This window comes from Sceloporus occidentalis, unplaced genomic scaffold (assembly GCF_023333645.1).
Source record: "Sceloporus occidentalis isolate IW3139 unplaced genomic scaffold, rSceOcc1.0.p SCAF_4, whole genome shotgun sequence".
Classification (NCBI taxonomy): Eukaryota; Metazoa; Chordata; class Lepidosauria; order Squamata; family Phrynosomatidae; genus Sceloporus; species Sceloporus occidentalis.
This window is the reverse complement of record NW_028316984.1, coordinates 204,436,523-204,454,896: the sequence shown is the minus strand read 5'-3', so window position 1 is coordinate 204,454,896 and position 18,374 is coordinate 204,436,523. Positions and strand designations below refer to the sequence as shown.

General features: G+C 47.3%; 1 protein-coding gene across 2 annotated transcripts; it reads right to left on the bottom strand.

Moving 5' to 3' along the window:
• Positions 1 to 2,522: 2,522 nt before the first annotated feature.
• On the bottom strand, positions 2,523 to 17,685 carry LOC149315351 (cytochrome P450 2C19-like). Of its 2 annotated transcripts, XM_089523005.1 has the most exons (9): positions 17,478 to 17,685; positions 15,367 to 15,529; positions 13,257 to 13,406; positions 12,179 to 12,339; positions 11,555 to 11,731; positions 10,184 to 10,325; positions 8,313 to 8,500; positions 5,655 to 5,796; positions 2,523 to 3,134 (listed from the first exon to the last, which is right to left on the bottom strand). In XM_089523005.1, the coding sequence occupies exons 1-9, from the start codon at positions 17,658 to 17,660 to the stop codon at positions 2,953 to 2,955; spliced, it is 1,488 nt and encodes a 495-aa protein (XP_089379131.1). In that variant the 5' UTR covers positions 17,661 to 17,685; the 3' UTR covers positions 2,523 to 2,952. The 2 variants fall into 2 exon arrangements, with proteins under 2 accessions (XP_089379131.1, XP_089379130.1); XM_089523004.1 differs by lacking the exon at positions 2,523 to 3,134 and having other exon boundaries at positions 5,706 to 6,284.
• Positions 17,686 to 18,374: the final 689 nt, after the last annotated feature.

Sequence of the window (18,374 nt, the reverse complement as noted above, 5' to 3'; positions counted from 1 at the left end):
GATCAAACCTAGATGTGCCAGTGACCAATTGGGCTGCCGCGTTTTGAACCAATTGAAGCTTCCGAACTTGGTACAAAGGTAGCCACCCCATGTAGAGCACATTACAGAAATCTAACCGAGAGATTACCAGTGCAAGTACCAGTGCTTCAAGGTCCTTTCAGTTCAGGTAAGGATGCATTTGGCGTATCAACCAAAGCTGATACCAAGCACTCCTGGCCATCGCTTCTATATGAGATGACAACTGTAGGGACGGATCAAGGAGTACTCCCAAACTGTGAACTTCATCCTTTAGGGGAAGCGTGACCCCGTCCAGGACTGGCTGACAAATCTCCATCCCTGGACTTTGGGTACCTATCGCGGGTACCTCCGTTTTCTCTGGATTCAGCCTGAATTTGTTTTCCCTCATCCAGTCCATTACCAACCCAAGGCAGGCTTCTAGAGGAGAGATGCCATCTTTAGTCACTGCAGCAATCGGGGGCATAGCGAGATAGATCTGGGTGTCATCAGCATACTGATAACACCAAGCCCCATGACTTTGGATCTCTCCCAGCGGCTTCATGTAAATGTTGAACAGCATTGGTGACTGTATCATGCCTTGAGGGACACCCGATGTGAGCTCTGTCTTTGAAGAGCAGCTGTCCCCCAGCCTCACCATCTGGAATCTGCCCGAGAGGTAGGAACGGAACCACTGGAGCACAGTGCCCCCAATACCTAACTCCCTCAAGCGTTCCAGAAGGATACCATGGTCGATGGTATCGAAGGCCGCTGAGAGGTCCAAGAGCACCAACAGGGCCACACTTCCCCTGTCAATGCACAGATGGAGATCATGGACCAAGGTGACCAGGGCAGTCTCCACTCCGTGTCCCGACCTGAAGCCAGTTTGAAATGGGTCCAGATAATTGGTCTCATCCAAGATAACCTGGAGCTGGAAGGCGACTGCCCTCTCGATCACTTTGCCCAAGAATGGTAAAAGGGAGACCAGTCTGTAATTATTTCTCAGAAAGCCATAGTCTCTGTTCACCCTCCTGTTGATGGATGGGAATTTGTGGATATACAGTCACCCCTCAACATTCATAGAGGTAAGGGTTGCAGGACCCTTCCAAAAGTGTAAAGTTTCTCTAGATAGCCAGGCAAGCATGCTACAGACTCCTGTCCACAGCACCAGCATACCACTCCATTTCCCAACCTGGCCACTGCACATTTAAAGTGTGAAATCCCTTGTGGTTGTGGAACATCTGCTCTGGTGCCAGACGCACAACCTCAGGAACATACGTGGCATCCCAAATCCTGATCGTGTTTAGCACACCCACAATGTGCTACAGCTCCCATTGGGCAGATGAGAACTCAGACTCCCCAGGAGGGAAGGCAATGGGTGAAGGGTGTGTTTGTGTAAATTATTTCTTCCCATGGGGGAGGACAAGGCATTCAAAGAATTTTCTCTCTGGTGTGTCGATGTATTTGAAATCTGTGCTGGGATCTGGTGTTGCATGGCTCCCTTTCTCAGGGTTCTTTGGTGGAAATATGGGAAACTGGTGCCAAATCCACATGCCTTTGTGTGAAGGCATCATCATCATCATCATCATCATCATCATCATCATTTGAATTTCGCTTTTTCACACAGGAATCAAAGTGGATTCCAACAGTATTTGCATGGCTCCTTAGCTATTCACTGAAGGGTTAACAGAAGCCACCCAAAAGGCTAAGTGCACTTCTGGGCTTGATGCCAGAAACGTTTGCTACTCTGCCTTTGGCCTCTTAACTTGGTGGTTTCTGCCTTCACCTCGGAGAAGGTTTTGCAATACCTCACCTGCAAATGCAACACAGTCCAGAATCTGAGTGATCCTCTGCCCTTCAGCAAACACACCTCTTCCAGATCAGTGTGCCTTGTAAATGGGGATAATGGGGGATAATGGGAACTGTAGCCTAAAATATCTAGAGGACACTTGGTTGGGAACACTGTGCCACCTGCTCTACCCTTTCAACCGAAGTGTCTTGGGAGTCAAGAGGAGGAAGAATCCCTGGGTTCCTCCTCTGCCCCACTCCCAAAGCTGAAGGCTTTTCAGGGACCCTTTGACTGAAAGCCCCTCGCTGCCCCCTTTCCCCCTCACTGTCCCTCTGGATCTTTCCACCGTCCACTTTGGGCATCTCTGTAGTAGATCGTGGCCACTCCGCTTTGGAGAGCGGGGCATGCCTCTGGAGCCCCTCCTTGACCTCCAGGCATTCACCCCCACAACCCCACAGAGAGCATGCTGGCTTTCTCTAGTTCTTTTCACAACACTGTGGAATCTCGGGGGAGCCAGGCGTCACAGATGTTACCTAAAAGAAGGTGCGGGGAATGGGTGTTGGTGTCCCTTTTCAATGTTGGGGAGCTGGTTAGCTCAAAGACACTGACAAGACTATCTGTCTGTCTGTCTGTCTGTCTATCTATCTATGCTACCATCCTACATCACACAGTGACTGAAACTTATTCAAAACATACTGAGCAGTAAAGAAGTTAAAACAATTTGAAAAGCACACAGAGATGCAGGTGAGGACACAACCAATTTATTCCCAAAGTCTTTAATGAAAAACCACATTTTCACTTGAGGCCATAGTTTTTATGTCCTATACTCTCAATATACCCCTGAAGGCACCAGGTCCAGTCTGATCTTGGAAGCTAGGTAGGGTCAGTCCTGGTTAGTCCTTGGATGGAAGACCACCAATGAATACCAGGTGTTGTAGGTGATATTTCACGGGAAAGAAATGGCAAAACCACCCCTGAGGAATCCTTGCTGAAGAAAACACTGTGAAAATCATGGGGTCACCATAAGTCGACAGGTAACTTGAAGGCGCATAAACACACAAATGTATTTTTGTTGCCCAGAATGGGAGGGCTGGAAAACTTCTCTTAAAACAGAAGTATAAGCTGAGTTTCTCTGCCCATTTGCACCTCTGCCAGAGATGGTGGCCTTCTCAACGGGGCACGACGCAGAGGCGGTAGGGCCGGGGGATGTTGCCCACGCTGCTCAGCATGGGAGAGATGTCGATCTCCTTGGGGTCCGTGAGGGGCTTCAGCTTGAAGTTCTGGAGGATGGAGGTCAAGAACAGGAAGAGCTCCATGCGGGCCAAGCCTTCTCCTGCGCAGATCCGCTTCCCTGCAAAGGAAGCCCCAGAAGGAAGAGAGAAGAAGGTGCATCACAGAGAAAGCTTCAGAATTACTTTGGGTACCATTTCACTGAGAGTTAGCCAAAGGGACCACCATTTTGTCCTTTCTGCTATACATTTCTAGCATATTCTCCAGACCCTCTCCAGATTTTTTTCTCTGCTGCTAATAAAACAGCAGCACAGAGGCTGACATCTGGATTTTCCTCAGGCCACCTCCATTCCATTGGTTTTATGGAGGGGGAGAAGACTGGGAGGACACTGCTTCAGTGGTTGGTGGGATCTCCTTCTTGGGACTTTTTCAAGCAAAGCCTGAACGGTCATCTGTCCCAAGCAGGGCTTGGATGGTGTCTTCCTCCATGGCAGAAGGAGGCTGGACTGGATGACCCTTGGGGTCTCTTCCAGATCTAGGATTCTAGGATCCTAGGGCCACATTTCCACTATGATTTAAACTGTTGCTGACCAGGTTATATGACCGTTGTTCCCATTTGAGACCGGTTCTGATCCTAGCGTGTTCGGTTTCAATCGCAATGAAGTGAGGCAAATGCAAAAAAACCCTGCTCTTTCCTGACACTAGTTCTTTGGCGGTTCTTTTGGAAAGAATAGATTCCGGAGCATGTTCAACAAGTGGGAATGATGGATCTGAATCGCATCCTTCTGGAGGAAAGGGACTAATGGCAGAGGGGTCTTTACCATCCCTCCTCAGTTTTTGGGAGGGCCACCATTCCCCTCTCCTCTTAGCGCTGCCTTTGTGTTTGTGGGGTAACCTATGGGCCCACGATTATCTTTTTTTTTTAATTAATAGAAGATTCTCTCCATTGATTTTGCAACTACTTGCAATTACTCGGGCGGCAAACCAGCAATCGGCAGCTCAGTCAGGCAAGTAGTTGCAAAACCAATGAACCTAATCTTCTATCATTTTTTTTCAAATATAGTTCCCAAGCCGGGCTGCCGCTTACGTCACTGATGGCGTTCAGACGATTGACATACATTTTGAAGCGGCGCAAACTAGTGGGGACGACAATCATGTCAAAAAGGGAAACAATTACAAGCGGGTTATGAAAAAATCCGCTTTCATAGTGGGAATGATGGACCTTTTGGAATGGATTCACCAACATGGAGCAAAGGTGAATCGCAAACTGGTTTAAATGTAAGTGGGAATGGGACTTGGGATTCTATGGCACACTCCGGAGAGAAATGGCGTTACAGGGTCCATTGTGAAGTTCCTTGTCATCTCCCTGGGCACAGATCAAGACTATGAAACATGCCACACCTAGGAGTGAGCCATGGGTAGAATCCATACCTCACAGTTACAGCATTTGGATAGCACTCCAAATGCCATAGCTCCATATCTTGGAATCCATAGTGCAATACTTTGTTCTTCTTTGCTAGACAGATTTAATTATATCAGATGGTGGGACAGAGTTGTCCTGAAGGGGGACCTGAGTTCTTCTGCCCAACCTAGGCTCCTTCCACAGTACAGAACCAATGCAATATGGGACCACCTGATTTGCCATGGATCCATCCTATGGATTTAATCATAGAGCACTAGAGTTGGAAGAGCATCCCCTGTGACAGATGGCCATCCAGCCTCTGCTTGAAGATCTCCAAAGAAGGAGACTCTACTACTGTCCATTGAAGGAGTGTGTTCCACATTCAAACAGTCCTTACTCTCAGGAAGCTCCTCCTAATGTTGAGCTAGAATCTCTTTTCCTGGAGCTTGCATACATTGCTCCATTGTGTCCTATTCTCTGGAGCAGCAGAAAACAAGTTTTCTCCATCGTCAGTGTGACACCCCTTCAAATTCTGGGATTATGTCATTGTTTGTGGCGCCAGAACTCTTCACCAGGGAAGGCTGAGTATCTGACCAAAGTACAATCTCCCAGAATTCCATAAGACTGAACCATGACAGTTAAAGTGGTGTCAACTACCTTAATTCTGCAGTGTAGATGCAGCCCTACAAATCCTAGAATTTTGTAGGATATAGCCATGGAAATTAAAGTGGCTCCAAACTGCTATTCAGAGATATAGCAATGTTAGTCTGGAAAATCAGTCAGCAAAGGAATCTTGTAGCACCTTTGAAACTAACTGAAAGAAAGAAGTTGGTAGCAAGAGCGTTCCTAGACTTGCGCCTACTTACTAAACATGCATCAGAGGAGGTTGACTAACATCTCCAAAATCTCATGCTACCAGCTTCTTTCTTTCAGTTAATCTCAAGGGTGGGACACGATCCAAACTACTTTAACTGTGCATATATCCATGGACTCCTTCAAAAGAGGGACACCTTACTAACTTTGACTTTGCTGCATGTGTATAACTTGCAAACATTGGTGATGGTGGTTAAGGATGCATATAGCCATTTGAAATGCAATGCTGGAGAATTGTTGCAAAACTTCAGAAGGACATCCTGCCTAAATTGGTAGAACTGTGGTAGATTAAAGAAGTATAGAGACCCTGCAAAAGCCACCCAAGAGTCGGTGCTGCCCACTTGTGGGTCTGGCGGCCATTTTTACCTGCGGAAAAGGGCATGAAGTAGTCGCTCTTCCTGAAGGTCCCGTCTTTGTTCAGAAAATGCTGGGGGTCAAACTTTGTGGGGTTGGGGAATTCCTTGCTGTCATGCAACACTGAGGTCAGAACAGGATATATTGTGGTGCCCTGTAGAGGATAAAAGAATCCAAGAAGGCCATTAGTTTTGGAAGACCTTCCTGACAGTAAGAATCATAGAATCATAGGATCATAGAATCATAGAGTTGGAAGAGACCGCAAGGGCCATCCAGTCCAACCCCATTCTGCCATGCAGGAAATCCAAATCAAAGCATCCCCGACAGATGGTCATCCAGCCTCTGCTTAAAGACCTCCAAGGAGGGAGACTCCACTACACTCCGAGGAAGGAGTGTGTTCCACTGTCGAACAGCCCTTATTCTCAGGAAATTCTTCCTGATGTTGAGGTGGAATCTCTTTTCCTGGAGCTTGCATCCATTGTTCCATTGGGTCCTGTTCTCTGGAGCAGCAGAAAACAAGCTTGTTCCCTCCTGAATATGACATCCCTTCAAATATATAAACAGGGCTCTCATATCACCTCTTAACCTTCTCTTCTCCAGGCTAAACATCCCCAGCTCCCTGAGTCGTTCCTCATAGGGCTTCTGCAGATGTCACTACCCTGAGTAGTCCAAAGGAGGACTTGGGAAAGTAAAAGTTCTCTGATGGTTTGCCTCATGGCACCTACGTAGACATTGTGAATGGATGGTGGGAGTGTACCTTTGCTGCATTTGTGCTGATGAAAAATGCAGCTTCTTTGTTCGCTGTCTAAAAAGGCCAATGCAGTACTAGGCCGCATCAATAGACATTTAGTCCCTAGACCAAGGGAAGTAATAATCCCACTCTATTCTGCTTTGGTCAGGCCTCATCTGGAATAATCCGGTATCCAGTTTTGGACAATTCAAAAAGGATGTGGAGATGCTGCAGCGTTTCCAAAGGAGGGCCACCAAAATGTTGTAGGGCCTAGAAACCCTAAAGCCCTATGAGGAAAGACTGAGTGAGCTGGGGATGTTTAGCCTGGAGAAGAGAAGGTTAAGAGGTAATATGATAGCCCTGTTTAAGTATTTGGAGGGGAGTCACATTGAGCATGGAGTAAGCTTGGTTTCTGCTGCTCCAGAGAACAGGACATCTCAACATTAAGAGGAACTTCCTGACAATAAGAGCTGTCTGACAGTAGAAGATGCTCCCTGGAAGAATGGCGGAGACTCCCTTCTTTGGAAGTCTTTAAGCAAAGGCTGGATGTTCATCTGTCGCAGGGAGGGCTTTGACTGAAATTTCCTGCATGCCAGAATTGGGTTGAACTGGATAGCCCTTAGGGTCTCTTCCAATTCTATGACTCTATAGGACCTGGAGCAATGGATGCAAGCTCCAGGAAAAGAGATTCCACCTCAACATCAGGAAGAACTTCCTGAGAATAAGGGCTGTCCGACAGTGGAACACAATCCTTCCTCGGAGTGTAATGGAGTCTCCCTCCTTGGAGGTCTTTAAGCAGAGGCTGATGGCCATCTGTCGGGGATGCTTTGATTGTGATTTCCTGCATGGCAGAAAGGGGTGGGACTGGATGGCCCTTGCGGTCTCTTCCAACTCTATCATTCTATGATTCTATTTTTCTATCCATTACATCATGCTAGCTCTCTGGAAGATGGAAATCCTCTTTATTTAGAGGTATTATTCCAATGAAAGAGTTTGGTTTAGGAATGTGACAATGGCAGTGAACACCTGAGGCTAGGGTTGCCATAACTCCGGACCTCCAAAACGGGAAAATGTAGGACAACATTTTCAAATGTAGGACACAGAAAAATGTGTCCTACGTTTGAAAGTTTTGTCCTACTTTTTTCCGCGGAGGCCAAGTGGCGAGGGAAAGCCTCCACTTAAGGAGGCTTTCCCTCCCCACCTGGGCCCCGGGCCTTGCCGCGATCGGGGCCTCCCTCCCTTCCCCGGCCTCTGCAGAGGCCGAGGAGGAAGGGCCAGGCCTCGCGCGTTCGCCGGGGCCTCCCTTCCTTCCCCGGCCTCCACAGAGGCCGAGGAGGAAGGCGCGAGGCTGCCGGTGATCGCCGGGGCCTCGCCTCCTTCCTGGCCTCCGCGGAGGCCAGGAAGGAGGGAGGAGGCTGCAGGGAGGAGGGGAGGTTGGCGCGGCTGCGCCCAAGAGGCGCAGCCTCCCTGCAGCCTCCTCCGCCCCAGGCCTCGCTGCCCTCCTTTTCCTCTGCGCGGCCATGCGCGGTGGAGGAGGAGGAGGGCAGCGAGGCCCCCTGGGTTACTCCGCAACCCCGCTGCAACCGGGCTTTTCCCGGTTTTTGGCAGCACCCGTGCCGTGACCGGGCAGGTGCCGCCAAAACCGGGAAAAACCCGGTTGCAGCCGGGTTATGGCAACCCTACCTGAGGCCCAAAGCTTCCATATAAGTTCATGCCACAGCTCCTTCCACCTCTTGGTGGGAATATCTGTCCCTCTTTTTCCAGGCCTGGTTGAAAGGACTGCTTTTGACCCACAAAGCCCTCAATAGTTTGGATGATCTTTTCCCATGTGAACCTGCTCAAGCCTGGAAAACCTGAAGGGAGAGCTTTATGAGCCATAGCCAATTCCATCTTTATAGAGGAACCACTTTGAGTTCTCAAAGCATAAACAGGGAACATACCTTGGGGATGACATATTCTCTGAATGGCATGTCCTTGGCCACCGCATGAGGGAGACTCAGCGGGATGAGAGAGATGAACCTCTGGATCTCGTGGATGACGGCATCCGTGTAAGGCATGTGTCCGCGGTCAGCCATGCAAGGCCTTCTTGAGCGACCAACCACCCGGTCAATCTCTTCTTGCACTTTTCCTGTTGTGAGAGGAAGTTGAGTGTCAAGCAAAAAACATCCAAAAATCATCAGAGAAGTCATGCAAACCCCATGAGAGGTTTGATCTATTGTGATCCATTGCGAAGCAACACAAGTGGCTTGGGAGTGTGTGCTTAGATTGTGAGTTCCTGCATGGCAGCAGATTGGACTAGATGGCTCTTTGAGGTCTCTTCCAACTCTATGATTATTTGAGTCTATGATTCTATGATCCCAGGTAGAATGATAGAATCATAGAGTTGGAAGAGACCACAAGGGACACTGCTCTTTTGTTTCCTGGGGAAAATGGGGAAATCACCAAAGAGGAATTCAAAGAAATAGCAGGCATTTGTAGGGTAAAGTCAGAAAAGCTAAAGCGCAGAACGAACTCAGGCTTGCTAGAGAGATTAAGAACAACAAAAAGGGCTTTTTTGGATATGTCCGCAGCAAAAGGAAGAAGAAGGAAACGGTAGGTTCACTGCGTGGAAAAGATGGCAAAATGCTAACAGAAGACAGAGAAAAGGCAGAATTACTCAAGACCTTCTTTGCCTCAGTCTTCTCAGAAAAGGAAAAGGGAGCTCAACTTGAGGATAATGGAGCAGAGGACAGAATAGGGGAACTTAGCACAGAATGAGTAAAGAGATTTACAGTCCCACTACCTTTTGAACCAGATCGTGAATTGGTTCAGTCTGATTCAAACGACCCTGGTTCCTACTTGATCTGAATCACTGAAGCAATTCCGAAAAGGGGGGGGGGGGGTATGCTTTAGGTCCATTTAACCTTTGTCAAAAAGACACTGATTTTTCCCGCATCTTTTTCTGTAAAGCAAATCTGAGCAAGTGGAACCCGGTGCAGATTTGAATCTGGGCTTGGGTGATTATGCTCTGGCTGGCTGGCTCAGGTTCTTGCTTGCGCTTTTGACCTTGCCATGGGCTATTCTCGGGGTGTTTGCCTCTCCAGCCGTGTCTCCCGCATTATGTTATTACCCTCTTGCAGCATGGCTAGCTTGCCAGGCCCTCCTGCCCCGTATCAGTGCCTGCTGGTTCCAGCCATTTGCGCAACCGTCCTGCTTGCCTTTTGGCTGACCATCTGCGCGGCACAGGCGGCGCCAGGCCTTCCTGCCCCATTTTGGGCCTGCTCATCCCTGCCTTTGCACAACTTCCCAATGTGCCTTTTGGCTCCCTGGAAGCATGGACAGTGTGCCAGGCCTTCCTACCCAGTGGCCCGGTGGCTGCTCCTTCCTCTTGTGGTGCAACTTTCTGGCCCTGCTCCCTAGCTGCAATTCCCACTTAATTCGGTTACCAGATTCAGTTAATTACAGTGTGAACCACACTCTGCTGCTGAACCAATTCATCAATTCAGATCGGAGACCAAATTCTCTGGTAACCAAATTAAGTGGGAATGAGGCCTTTGTAGGGAAGTCTGGTATTTATCCAAAATATGAAAATGAGTGTGAACATGGCAGAGAAGCCCTGGTGATCTGACTGAGAAAGAGCAAGGGGGTTGAAATTACTAGGCCTTGCATGAAAATAATTACATCTGGATACACACACACATACACACACACATCCGTATATCTGGTTATATAAGATATCTTATACCTGGAGCCACCCAGAGCAGTTAAATGGGAATTCAGCTGGAGAAACGGAGAGATGAGAAGAAGACTATGGGAGCCACATGTGTTTTACCTTCTATCTCTGGGTATTTCTGGAGGATCAGGAGCCCGTATCTGAGAGTGCTGCTGGTCGTTTCTGTTCCTGCCCCAAATAAGTCAACGGCCGAGATAAGCAAGTTTTCCATTGTGAACTCAGAGGCCTCACTGTTTTTTTCCTGGAGAAATATGCATCAGCAATAGTGGAGTCAATTTAAATTCATTCAGTCCATTATAATAAGGGAAAAATATAACAAATGCCAAAGATTAGCCCTGTTAAAATATTTGAAGGGACGTCACATTGATGCTGGAGCAAGCTTGTTTTCTGCTGCTCCAGAGAAGAAAGAACCACAACAACGGATGGAAGCTACAGGAAAAGAGATTCCGGCTCAACATTAGGAATAACTTTTTACATCTGGAAATCATGATTCTATGATAAAGCCCTTTGAGGAGAGACTGAGGGAGCTGGGGATGTTTAGCCTGGAGAAGAGACGGTTAAGAGGTGATATGAGAGCCCTGTTTAAATACTTGAAAGGATGCCATATTGAGGAGGGAGCAAGCTTGTTTTCTGCTGCTCCAGAATAGGGGTCCTCAAACTCCGGCCCTCCAGGTGTTTTGGACTTCATCTCCCAGAAGCCTCAGCCAATCACCACCCACATGCAAATTTCCTTCCTACCTCATAATGCCCTCCCTGACAGCTTGGCCAATGAACTGGGATTCTGGAACTGAAGTTCAAAACATCTGGAGGGCCAGAGTTTGAGGACCCCTGCTCCAGAGACTAGAACACGGAACAATGGATGCAACTACAGGAAAAGAGATTCCAGCTCAACATTAGGAGGAACTTCCTGACAGTAAAGGCTGTTCGACAGTGGAACACACTCCCTTGGAGGTTTTGTAGGAATCTCCTTCTTCGAATGTCTTTAAGCAGAGGCTGGATGGCCATCTGTCGGGGATGCTTTGAAAGAGAGTTCCTGCATGGCAGAATGGTGTTGTACTGGATGGCCCTTCTTGGGGTCTCTTCCAGCTGTATGGTTCTATTATTACAGCTGGTGGAGGAAAAATGTGTCCATGCAGCTAAAAAACCTGGGAGGGTAAACAAAATGACTTTGAAGGACTTGTCTGTTGTCTGCCAAAAGCCGTTGCAGAATTGCAAGCATTTCCAATGAGGAAGAAAAGCAGGTTGTGTCTAACAAAATCAGGATGGACCACAAATATCACTGAAGGAGAATGCTGACAACTGAACCGAACTGCAATCACTGAGTGCGGAGTAAATCACTGCAGGCAACAGAGCATTTTAAGGGCACAAAGGGGATGATTTAGAGGGTCAGCCCAGGAGACAAATCCTCCTAAGGAGTGCCAAGGCACCAGGCTCTCTTCCCACCTTCAGGAGCCCATGCCTTGGTCTTACCTGGTCCATTTTAATGTAGAAGCAGTCGATGAAATCGCGAGGGGAGCTGGGGTCCAGGGTGTCCTTGTGCTCCTTGGCTTCTTCTAAAACAAACTCTATGGCCTTTCTGACATTTGCATCCACTCTGTGATGAGGCCCAGGGATGAAGTCCATTACGGAAGGGAAGATGTTGTAGAGCTAGGAAGGAAGGAAGAAGAAACAGATTGAGCTTCACCATCAGGAGAGCAAGGGAGGTCCTTTATGTCCAAGGATGGAGAAAAGGTGCCTCATCTCTTTGGTAGGATGACAATAGAGATTAAATAAACGTGGACAAAGCATCCCCACAGTACTTTCCCAAGCTTTCTAGACAGTTTCCAACTGCTGTTTGTGCATTGTTAGGTCTCTGTCCACGCATAAATATAAGTGTGTTTTCTATACAGAAATGCACACTATCTTCCTATGTAGAAAAGTTGGTTCCAGTTCCCCATAGACTCCTAGTGTCTCCAACGTCTACGCTTCTCTAATAGCCTAAATATAGATTGCAAAACTCTGTTGTCCTCCCTCCCAATAATACATAGTGTAAGGAAGCAATACATAAAACCAATAAAACACAGGAGTTTGTTTTCTGTATGGCAAAGGACCTACCTGACCCCAAGGAGAGCTAAGGATCTCAAAGTTGTCATTCATTAAGCCTATAATTCCTAGAAACTTCTCATCATCATAGTCAAAGTGCTTTCCAAAGACGATGGAGCAGATGATATTGGAAGGAGCGCAGTTGAGGAGGAAGGTGGGGTCGAAGGGCTGCTCTGGAAGGACCAAACACACACACAAAAATCCTTCTGGACCTTGAACTGGCTCCACGTTCAGGCCTCACCAAGGCCTGCCAACCCATCACCATTATCAAATGACCTTTCTTGGTAGGAAATCCATCTTCCAGGTTGCCCTCGGAAGATGGAAGCCTCCCAGACCTTTAGCTGACGGGTTCCAGCATCTCTCACTGCATGTGGTCAAATGGTACCCAGATCACCCCAGAACCAACACTGTAGATCCATGGATTTTTGTGGGGGTTTTGGGCTCTGTGGCCATGTTCTAGAAGAGTTTATTCCTGACATTTCGCCAGCATCTGTGGCTTTGGCATCTTCAGAGAATGCTGGCATGGAAGAGAGTGGGAATATATATACTGTGTGACTCTAGGTTGGGAGGAGTGATTTCCATGTAAATCTGTGTCTTGTTCTGTTGTTGAATGGCAAGGCCTCTGGGTGGGAGGATATACAAAGAGGATTGGTGTCTGCATAATTAGTGACCATTGTCTGCTGGGAGTCCCCTTGACCCTGATGGTGCTTTCTCCTTTGCATTTTGCTGAGTCCTGAATTTGCTGTTTTTCAGGACTGGTAGCCAAAGGCTTTAGTCTTTCCTGTTGAAATTGCCCAGGTGTTTGTGGATTTCAATGGCTTGCTTGTGCAAACACCTGGACAACTTCAACAGGAAAGATGAAACCCTAAAAGTGAGCAAAGTTTGGTTACCATTCCTAAAAAACACCAAAATCAATACCCAGCAAAATGCAAATGAAAACCACCCAGAGTCAGGGGTTTTCCCAGCAGGCAATGGGTCTCTAATCTAACAGACACAAATCCTCTTTGCATATCCTGAGACCTTGCCGTTCAGCAACAGAACAATGCACAGATTAATATGGAAATAACTCATCCCTACCCAATCCACATACCTTTAGTGTTTCGCAACTGTTCCAGGAGATACTGGGCTTCCTCTTGGATCCTCTCCTCGATGCTTTTCTTCCCCATCCCAAAGTTGCGGAGGGTGGTCAGGGCGAAGCGCCGGAGCTGCTTCCAGGTCTCTCCGTTGCTGAAGATGATCCCTGGGAAAGGAAGAGAGTAACTCTCCAAACTGTGGCAAGAGAAACATCATTTCCAATATCAGCAGGCATCCTGTTGGGCAGTCATCATAAGGTCACAACCTGGACATGTGATCTTACAACGGCTAAGGATTCACATTTACAATTGTGAATTATTGTAAGTGGGACCCCAGAAATCGGCAGTGGCGGTAGTGGTAGCACTGGTGGGTACTTCTTGGGGTCTTGCCTCTCTCAGTAACTGGGAGAGCCCTGCAGGAGTCATTGGCATGTGTCCAGATCTTCCCTCCCTCAAAATCCTTTGGTCAGGGCACTGCCAGGTTGCAAAGGTTGGTTTAGGGGTAGCACCATTGGTTGGAAAGCCAGCATGGAGAAGTGGTTTGAGTGTTGGACCACAAACTGATGTGAAACAGGACAATTAGAATGATAGAATCCTAGAGTTGAAAGAGACCACAAGGGCCATCCAGTCCAAATCCCTTCTGCCATGCAGGAACCCTTAATCAAAGCATCCCCATTGACAGATGACCATCCAGCCTCTGTTTAAAGACCTCTAAGGAAGGAGACCTGGCCAAATTCTCCAAAGGAGTTTGTTCCACTGTCGAACAGCCCTTGCTGTCAGGAAGTTCTTCCTAATGTTGAGCTGGATTCTCTTTTCCGGTAGTTTGCATCCATTGCTCCATTGTGTCCTAGTCTCTGGAGCAGCAGAAAACAAGCTTGCTCCTTCCTCAATATGACATCCCTTCAAGTATTTAAACAGGGCTCTCATATCACCTCTTAGCCTTCTCTTCTCCAGGTAAACATCCCCAGCTCCTTAAGTCTCTCCTCATAAGGCTTGATGGTTTCCAGACCCTTCACCCTTTTAGTCTCCCTCCTTTGGACACATGGCTACAGTTTCTCAACATCCTTTTTGAATTTTGGTGCCCAGAACTGGACACAGTATTATTCCAGCTGAGGCCTTACCAAAGCAGAATACAGTGGCACTATTTCTTTCCTTGATCTAGAGACTATAGACAATGCCTTCAGGTGAGTCCTGAGGTTCCACCGGAACGGCATCCAAGATCATATCTGTTAGTTGAAGTGGGGAGACAGCTGGGCAAGGGGTTTCCATGAAGGAGCAGGGATTTGAACCATGGTCTTCCAGAGTTGTATAGCAATGCTCCAACCACTGCAGCACACTGACTGTCCCAGAGCCAGGCAGAAAGCCTCAGACAGGTAGGGATGATGGAGACCCCTCCCCTGGAGACCTCCAGTTTGGGCAGGTATTGTGTCAACCATTCTGTAATTCATAACCATTTTGAGTTTTCTCTATTGATTCTCCCACACTTTCATCTTAGTGTTTCTGACTCCACTTTTATTTTAATTTTTTAAGAAACCTCTTTATTACTATTAAAACTCATTCAGACAAACATAAATGCAAAGACAATTACTACATCTAAACTAACATAAACACAGTTTAAAAGGGAAACTTCCAAAATGCAAAGTGGTTGCTAGTACTATTCCTTAAGTAATCTTAATTATCATCGTCTCATATATTTTTCTGCAATTCTTTCTTCTAAGTCAGACATATCCTCATTAAACTGGGATTATTACCATTCACATCATTGAATTATTCAGCAATTTCCCCTGCACCGGCTCCCCTTTTTGATAGACATATTTTTATCATTATTATCCCTTCTGTATTTCCCTCCTGCCTAAATATACAACTACCCAAATGTCGCCTTCTCTTTATATATACACAGAATAGCATAGTCACTTTTCTAACACATTATATAACTCTGTCCTTGACCTCTGTCTCGATATCCTTTTCCTTATCACCTTTTCCTTATCTTCTTTTCCAAATTCTCTTTTAATCTTTTCCATAGTTCTGGACCCAAAAACGTCACAAATATCCCATCAGGGCTCCACTTGTATTGTATTGCAGTGGTGCAACTCCCAGCCGATCCAACCAGCAAACGCCGCAAGATACCTTTCCCTTTGCCGTATTTCTCCATTAATGGCAGGTGCCCCCTGCTTGCAAATTCATCAGCCTGGTCTATCAGGGCTTCCTTGACAGCTTCGTAGCCATAGAGCACCACGACACGCTCTGCGCCAAAATGCAGTGTGAACACAGGGCCATACTTCTCACTGAGCTGGAAAGAGACAGGCATATAAGAGAGAAAGATAAAGAAAGCAGCACATTACTGGGTGGTCATCAATACATGGTCAGAAATGGTTCATGCATCTGTCTGCTGATGCACTTTCTTCAAGGTCCTGCACATAATCATAGAATCATAGAACCATGCTGAAAATCACAATCAAAGCATCCCCATTGACAGATGGCCATCCAGCCTCTGTTTAAAGACCTCCAATGAAGGAGACTCCACCAAAATTTCCAAGGAAGGAGTGTGTTCCACCATCAGACTGCCCTTACTGTCAAAAGATTCCTCCTAATGTTGAGGTGAAATCTCTTTTCCTGTAGTTTGAACCCATTGCTCCATATCCCATTCTCTGGAGCAGCAGAAAACAAGCTTGCTTCCTCCTGAATATGACATCCCTTCAAATATTTAAACAGGGCTATTATATCACCTCTTAACCTTCTCTTCTCCATGCTAAACATCCCCAGCTCCCTCAGTTGTTCCTCATAGGACATGGTTTCCAGACCCTTCCCCATTTTGGTCTCCCTCCTTTGGACACATGGCTCCAGTTTCTCAATGTCCTTTTTGAATTGTGGTGCCCAGAACTGAAAACAGTATTCCAGGTGGGGCCTGACCAAAGCAGAACAGTTTACAGACTGCTCCTTTGGGGCAGCCTGTACCCACCCCTTTTCCCGACGGATTGGGGCCTCAGCTGCCACAGCGGCAGCCCTGAGGCCCCGATCCGCCACTTTTCCAGGCCGTGCAGAAGCGGCAAAAGGCCTTTAGCCGCTTCCCCGCAGCCTGTAAAGGGGTGTCCTTGGGGCTTCTAGCCTCAAGGAAAGCCCAACACAGCGGGGAAAGGGAGAAAGGGGCCACTTGGCCCCTTTCTCCTTTGTGTCATTGGCGCAGCCATGTAAAGGCTGCGCCAGCGACACAAAACCAAGAAGGAGCTCCAAAATGGAGCTCCTTCCAGCACTGTGGAAAGGGCGCCATAGGCGCCCTTCCGCAGTGCCAGGACATCACTGCACCACTCCGTTTGGAGGCCGCACGGCTGTGACATCATAATGGCAGCGCCTATGTAGAATGGGTGCCGCCATTTTGTACGTACTCTGTACGTACTACTACTAATAATAATAATACTGTTTATTTATAGCCCGCTTTTCCAAAAGGAGATCAAAGCGGGTTACAACAAGGGTACAAAACATTGTACAATCTACAACAGTATCAACATCATAAAATATCATTAAAAATACACCATGTTAAAAACAGAATAAAATTACAGTACTAGGGTTGGGGGTGTCTAGAAGAGACGCCCCGAGGCAACCCTTGTACATACAGAGTACGTACTAGGGTGTCCGTCTGTAAAGGGCCAGAGTGGCACTATTACTTCCCTTGATCTAGGCACTATACTTCTATTGATGCAGCCTAGAATCGCATTGGCCTTGTTAGCTGCCGCATCACACTGTTGACTCATGTTCATCTTGAGGTCTACTTGGACTCCTAGATCCCTTTCACACGTATAAGTCTCTCGTTCAGCCAGGTCTCCCCCGTAATCCTATACCTGTGCATTTCATTCTTTCTTTCTTCCTAAATGCAGTACCTTACATTTCTCCCTGTTGAATTTCATTTTGTTAGCTTTGGCCCAGCTTTCTAGTCTGTTCAGGTCATTCTGAATTTTGATCCTGTCCTCTGGAGTATTAGCTATTCCTCCTAATTTGGTGTCATCTGCAAATTTGATAAGTATGCCCCCAATTCTGTCATCCGATGTGATGGTCAGAAATCGTTCATGCACCTGTCTGCTGATGCCCTCTCATCAGGGTTGGACTGGATAGCCCTGGGATCTCTTCCTACTCTAGGAGTGTATTATTCCAAGAGATCATGTCCCAGTCCTGGGAAAAGAGCGGGATACAAACAAACAAACAAACAAACAAACAAATGATGGCCTCGACTCTTGTCCACTTGCCGTATGGAGAACGTGATCCAAGTGGTTGGTCTTCAGCTGCAGGGCATTCCCGATGATGGGCATCGGAGTCGGTCCAGGAGGCAGCTTCCCTTTCCTCCAAGTCTCGCTCTTCCAGATGGCAGAGAGGAGGAAGCAGGAGATACAGACGATCAGAAGAACGGCGGTTGTCCCCAAGGGCTCCATCTCAGCCGACAGAAGAGAGAGGCAGGAATGGAGGATCGAGATGGTGAGTTACAGTGGTCCACAGCCTGACATTTATACTCTGCAAAGCATAGGCATGCCTCCTTTACTTTTCTCTGGCCAAGTTGTGTAATCCGACTTGTTTACCATCATCTGGATATGCACTTCTCTGAACTTCATGCGGTGTTCTCTGTCATATTGATCCGTACCTTATTATATAAGCACAAGGTATGCACTCTGGGCTCATATTTCCCAAGAGGTCAAGGGAGAGGCTTCCATGATACTATTATTCAGCAAAACCAGCTGTGATCCATGGGGCTCCCTCCATTTCTCAGGGCCTTTCTTCCCTTTGGGAAGATAGGAGGAGAGAAGGTTGCTGGAGGGAGACCATTGAAAGGAAGAGGCTGAAAATAAGCAAGGTCTTGGCTTCTAGCCCTTTTTTTAGTCAGGGATTCGGGTTTGGCTAGGCTTGGCTGAAATGATCATTATTCTGCAACTTATCCTTTAAGTTTGTGCTGGAGGACCATTTGTCCTCCATGTCTTACTCTTTATCGTTCATTTCTTTGTAAGAAACCTTTTCCTTCAGTGCTCTGCCTCGTTCCTCCTCCCTTTTAATGGCCTTAGCATGGCTAGTGTTTCTTCTTATTGCCAGTTACCAGCAATGTCCCAATACATGGCTGGGGTTGTTGTTTTGTTGTTCATTGCCCTCGTGCCGAT